General features: G+C 36.7%; 2 protein-coding genes across 2 annotated transcripts; one reads left to right on the forward strand and one right to left on the reverse strand.

The window, feature by feature from the left end:
* Positions 1 to 3,110: 3,110 nt before the first annotated feature.
* Positions 3,111 to 3,683, reverse strand: LOC147933361 (uncharacterized). The gene has a single exon (XM_087477421.1). The coding sequence runs from the start codon at positions 3,681 to 3,683 to the stop codon at positions 3,111 to 3,113; it is 573 nt and encodes a 190-aa protein (XP_087333547.1).
* A 1,201-nt stretch (positions 3,684 to 4,884) lies between these two features.
* LOC104732845 (uncharacterized) lies at positions 4,885 to 6,318 on the forward strand. Its single transcript, XM_087477754.1, has 4 exons — positions 4,885 to 4,927; positions 5,279 to 5,338; positions 5,500 to 5,763; positions 5,865 to 6,318. Exons 2-4 carry the CDS (start codon positions 5,303 to 5,305, stop codon positions 6,120 to 6,122), a joined length of 558 nt encoding a protein of 185 aa, XP_087333880.1. The 5' UTR covers positions 4,885 to 4,927; positions 5,279 to 5,302; the 3' UTR covers positions 6,123 to 6,318.
* Positions 6,319 to 6,559: the final 241 nt, after the last annotated feature.

Below are 6,559 nucleotides of genomic sequence, written 5' to 3' on the forward strand. Positions count from 1 at the left end.
AGCGACTGCTTTAATGAATTTGGGCTTTAACAAAATTTGGGCCGTAACAAAACACGAAAACCCATTTCTTATTTGTTTTCTTCCCCGAACAAACTCTAATCCAACTTTTATTTTTCTCAATTGTTTCTTCTTCTTCTAGATGAAATGGCGAAACCTCAAAACCCTAGATCTAAATTCCTCTCACTCGACGAAACCGTAAACCCTTGATGGCTGGAGTAAAGAAAAAAAGAGGAGGAAGAAGAAACCCCTCGAATCGAACCTCTAGAACCTCACAAACGGCGAATCGAAGACCCGCTACTCTTCCCAGCCAATATGCCTTCACGCCGGCGAACCACGGAGATCCAGACACTGATTTTGAGGGAATTCCTGTTCCAATCCTCCAGCCTCCAACGAGACCTACACCTTCTTACCGAGACTATCCACCTCCGACGAATTTGTTCCAGAACTTGAGGAGATTTCCTGGAACATCCCCTGCCAGCGAAGCTCCAATCAGACGTCCTTTTCCTCTCGCCTCCGCGACGAATCCACCAGAATTCTCAAGTCAACTTCGAGAGTCTCCTCAACCGTCAGTCACGAATCATCATTGACAATCTCCTCAACCGTCAGTCACAAATCATCATCAACAGTCTCCTCAAGTCTCGAATCTACCTAGACAATCTCCTCTACCTCGACAGTCTCCTTTACCTCGACAATCTCAACCTGGTCAACCTCGAGCAGCTTCTGCATCACATCACAGTTATCAAGCGCAAAACTCACATGAGGAAGAAGCTGATTCTAAGGATGACAGTGTAAGGCAATCAAATCTCCCAGCTGATGTACTCGCTTCTTTGCATGACATGCTTGTCCAACCAGGCCGTGAGTTGTATACCACTGTCCTCTCTCCCTCATTAGAGCCTGGAACCACTTGGTAAGATTAGGATTTTTAGTTGATGAGATTAATTAGAGTTTGACTTGGATTGATTAGAATTTTTAGGTTTGTTTGTGTTTGGAGGTTTATTTTAGATTGATTAGAATTTTTAGGTTTGTTTATGTTTGAAGGTTTCGATTAGAATTTTACTTTTGATTTGTTTGTGTTTGAAGGTTTGGTAAATACAAGTCATCACTTACCCGGAAGATTACAAAAGTGTTTACAAACAAGTTTGATGGTCCATTTTACAGTTAGGGTTGTGTTCCTACTGTAAGAAGAGAAAACTACTTCTTGGAATTCGCGGTAAACTTCTACTCCTTTCAATTTGATTTCTGTATTTATAGTTTTTTTTTTTGGTTTTTTTTTTTTTTTTTTATCACTAACACTAGTCTTCTTTTGTAGAAAACACACACCTAGGATCCCTCACTAACCGGTGTGGTTCAACAAAAGTTCTATACCATTTGTCAAAACCGTATGAAAGACATGGTTTCCAAGGCAGCAGCTCAGCGAGATCAAGAAAAACCGAGTTGGATTGAGAAAACTCTTTGGAAAGAAATGTGTGACTATTGGAACACAAAAGAAGCCATGGCAAAGAGTGCAACCACTTCAGTAACTCGAATGTTAATGGTCTTGGCCCTAACAAGCATGTATCAGGGCCGAAGTCTTACTTACAAATCGAACAAGAGATGGTGAGTTATCCTTTTCATTGTTTAATAAGTTACATCAGATAGTTCATTATCTAACCATTTCATTGTCTAACTTTTCAGGAAGTGGAATTGGGAAGACTGCCAACTATTCCTGCAGTCTACTTTCATAAACTATAGAGGAACATACTTTGGGGTTGGAAGCCTAGGGAGTTACATCAACGGGAAGCGGAAGTTCCATGGAAGCTCTTCTGCTTTCACAAGCCTGCAACAAAAGCTTGAAGAAGCAAACTGCAAAATAGAGCAACAAGCAGCTCTACAAGCAGAGCGCGACGTAGAGGCTTCACGGGTTGCAGCTGAGGCTTTACGGGTTGCATCTGAGCAACAAGCAGAGATCTCACGCTTGGTGAGCTTTCTCAAGACTAACCCAAACTATGTCGCCTTCCTCGAGTCTCAAACCAATGACCCAAACCTTTTTGATGTTCAAAGTTAGGTTCCTTCACTATCCCTCCTTCCTTTATGATTATGAAAACTTTTGTAATATTTGTGACTTGTACTCTTGTTATGTTTGGATGTTTTCTACAACTACGATGTTGGATGTAAAATTAAACTTATGTGTTTGTTTAATTTCATGTTTGTTATGTTTTAGTTCTATTTTTCATAATCAGTTTTGGTATTACAAAATCAAATAATTCGTTTTTACCAAATTTTTTTTAAAAACATGATAATTAAGCAGTTGTAAAACAATCACCGAAACGTACACAAAACAGTAACCAAAATAGTCGCAAATGAGTAACCAGATCAGTCGCTAAAGCGTTGTAAATTCAGTCGCAACTTTAGCGACTATTTGGCGAGGGAATCACGACCACAATTATCAGTCGCCAACTAGTAGCTCCGTGTTGACTGTTTGGCGACTGATTATTTTAGCGACGCACTGTTTAGCGACTACGTATGTCAGTCGCCAATCAGTCGTAACTAAGTAGTTTGCGACTGTTTAGTGACTGTTTTTGTAGTCGGCAAATCCATGTATTCTTGTAGTGCAAAGGGGGTGAATCGAGTGGGCTTGGGCTCGATTGGACACTCGATTGTGTGCTTCTTAATGGGTTGGTCGAGTGGCCTTAGAGATCCTTCTCCATGAGTCCAAGTCACTTAAGTCCACTTGTAAACCCATGTAAAAGCCTACTCAAAACAAACATCAAAGAAAAACATAAAAACCATAAGGAAATTAAACTTATATACAAAGATACCTTAGGGACTTTCTCCCTAGTGAGCTTGTTTATAGTCACTAAGCTTGACTTTTGGCGCCTTTTCAGGCTTGGTTTGGAGACCAAAGAGGTGATGAGGTCTCCCCTGGTTCAAATTGATCACCATGAACCTTGTTTTTAGTCAAAACAGTCACAACACCTGAACCTTGCTTATTCTTAATCCTTAACCTTGGCCTTGTTTTTTTAACAGATTGCTTGTTGATCTTCACTTGGAGATCCTTCACCAAGCTAGTCAACTCTTGAACCGAATCCTTGAGGTCTTGAACAGCTACCTCATTGGAAGAAACCTTGGCCTTAGAGTCTATTTTTTTTCTTAAAAGACTCATCAGCTGCTTTATCCTCTATAACAAAGGGTTGGCCTCCAATGGTGGGTTGGTTTGTTGCATTCTTGATATTAAACCTCATAGTCAACCCATCAGCAATGTCCAGGCTGATCAATCCCTTTTTAACATCAATCACAGCTTCAACAGTGGCCAAAAATGGTCTTCCTAGGATAATAGGATCATCAAGCTCTTGTTCCATCTCTATGATGATGAAGTCAGTTGGTATCCTTGCCTTGCCAATCTTTACTGGAAATTTCTCCAGCTTGCCAACCACATCCTTCCTAGACCCATCAACAAGACTTATGTAGAGGTTGCTTGGCCTGAACTCTTCATATCCTAGCTTCTCTGCTATTGAGAAGGGCATGACATTCACAGAAGCTCCAAGGTTACATAAACATTTGTTGAAGTGCATATAGTTCAGTGAGCATGGCAGGTTGAATGAGCATGGATCCTCAAGCTTAGTTGGAACCACATCAGTTCCAATGTCTTCTAGAACCTTCTTGGCTTGATTCTTAGCCTTCTGCTTTGATATGTTAAGCAACATACCTTTATAGAGTGGATATGGCTCATATTGATCCAAAGCTCATCCTCTATCCTCTTTCTTCACTTCAACAGTAACTTCATGTTGAATGGCCATCAATTCCTATTTCTCAATCTTTTTTTTGAGCTGCCTAATCATTTGTGTGGATGTTGCATCGATCGACACTATCACTTGCATTGGTCGATGCATGTCTCTGAACTTCACAGCTTAGCCTCAATGCTCGAATGTGCACCAGATCCTCCTATTTAGCTCCATTATGCACCATCCGTGTCAATAAGTTCCTAATCTTATAAAGACTCAAAAATAACCTAGAAAACAAATCAAAAGACTAAAAAAAAAAAACTTATATCTTGGTTAAAATCATAAAAATCACGATATATCACATGGGTCAATCATAGACGTCCACACTACCGTGTGGGAAACATAAACTTGATTGAAGAAGCTTTACTTACGTCATACCAAAATAGGAAGGATGTCACTGTCAAAACTTTATGCAGAGACCATAATGGTATTTTCAGATGGAAATTCTCCACTATATCCGCAACACTTCCCCAAAGGTCTCCTCGTACAGAGGAGTTTGGTTTACCTATGGAACCCCAAAAAAAACTCCTTCTGTACTTGGGAAAAGAAAGACATATAGAAAGAATAGAAAGAAAGAATTATAAAACATGAATATATAAACTTGATTTTATTTAGAGAGGATGATATCATAAAACTAACCTTACCTAACTACAAACTGTATAAACTTGATTTATTTAAATAAATTCGATTAAAATTTCATAATTTGTATCATATCATTTATGCTGATACATAAAAGAACCAAAGCACTAATTAAGATGGAGTGGCTTATCTCTTTTTTAATTGTTCTAGATCTTTTCTAATTTTTTTTTCATGTAAATTCGTAAGATTATTCTCTCTTTATGTAGTGATCAATTTCGTACAATTCCAAAGTTTCCAACTCAACCATACGAAACAATCAACGAATAAATGGGTACATTCGTTGATTATAAAGATATCGTACGTGCTTGCAGCATGCTGAAAAATGAATACTCAATCATTACTATAAAGATTTTATTAGTCCCTATTGAATGCTTAGATTATACTGTATGAAATAAAACTACAGTAATGACTATCACACGCGCATGCTTACCTCAAACTACATCAATATATAACGACGGTCTCACACATCAACGCTAACAACTTCAAGTTTTCCAAAAACTAAAAACGAGGCTTTTTTTCTTACCAAGGTAATCATCTTCTATGCTATTTGTTTTTAACATATTATCTAGATTATCATATAAAAAATTTTCAAAAAAAAAAAGAGATTATCTATACAACATATACTTCTTTTCCCAAAAATATTCAAAATCGAAGATTTCCAATACCAGAAAATTTTAGATTAGGAATGCTCATTTAGTTAGGAACCATTCAAAGACTTTCGGAAGATCTTTTAAATACAAGCTGGTTCTGACATTTTTGAAGTTTTTCTAAAGAAAACTATCTTTGGTATTTTAATAAATAAAACGTAAACTTGTTGTTGTTGAGAATGCTTCGTTTTTAAACTGTTAAAGCTACTTATATATTCTCTTAATATGCAGGTCAAAACACTTTTAGCGTCGAAAATGAGTCGCATATGCCTTAACAGTAACAACACAACAGTAAGTAATTCTTTTTTCCATATCTTTTAGCAACAGAAAAAAAAAAATTAATTCTGTTTCCACAACTCACAAGGTGTATATGGATTATCATATAGATATAACACATCCAAAAGTACTAATGGGTACAAACTATATATAATCATTGCATTTCTTGATCGTAGGAGACTATAATTTGGACAGCTGGCGTTGATGTAATGTTGCTCACAATATACATCCAAGAGTGCAGAAGGAATAATCCAATCAACGAAACCCAAATTATTCGGATTTTTGCTGAGGAAACCGGTCATGAGCTCAGTTGGAAAAGTTTAGAAAAAAGAATTTGCTACTTGAAAAGTTTGTACGCCAGCTTATGCAAGTCCTGTACATGGGATCCAAGAACAGGGGTGCCCTCAATGAGTAATGAAGTGTGGACACAAACTACGAAGGTGTGTCTTGTGAATTGATTAATTTTTTAAATTTTTCATAACATTTAAATTTCCATTTTTGGGATATGATCAAAACTGTTTCCTCAATCATATTATTTCAGAGACATCCTGAATTGTCAAATCCAAATTCCGAACTACTAGTTGAGTTCTTTATACAAAGAATGACATCGAGGCTACATGATTCGAGTGGCTTTGACTGCTTCAAGGCGACACTACATCTACCTGAGAATCCCAATGGCTTTAGTTCTATGTTGAACCTCGCTCCTCCCCATTGGAGAGACTCGTCGGGAAAATTTGCTGGATTTAGCTTGTATCAGCTGACTGAAAATCTATGTTCAACAAAGAAGAAAGGCACTTAAATGAATCATGTTAAAAATACTAAGAAATAGAAACAGTCCAAGAAATAATAAGGAGAAGAGAAAGATCTTGTTATATAGCACTAATCTAAATTTTTCTTTCAAAATTAGCACACATATATTTTCAAAATTTTCAAAACTAGCACTTGTAAATATTATATTATTATTTATTTGAATAATAAGAAAAATAATTATAATATTTTATACAAACTTATGGATTTATTAAACTACTTGAGTGATTTAAGTTATCACCAAGTAGGCAATGATTCAAGAAAACTACTCTTAAGGTTACCTTACATTTCTATTGTAAACAAAAATTTATATGAATTTCCACTTGCTAAAATTTTAGTTACATGGACTAATAGAGTTCTCATCATATTCTTTTTTTGAGCTTCTTGTGAATCTTCTAATAACAACCGACAGAAAGTGCAAAATGGATG

This window comes from Camelina sativa, chromosome 12 (assembly GCF_030686135.1).
Source record: "Camelina sativa cultivar CO46 ecotype springtype chromosome 12, ASM3068613v1".
NCBI lineage: Eukaryota > Viridiplantae > Streptophyta > Magnoliopsida > Brassicales > Brassicaceae > Camelina > Camelina sativa.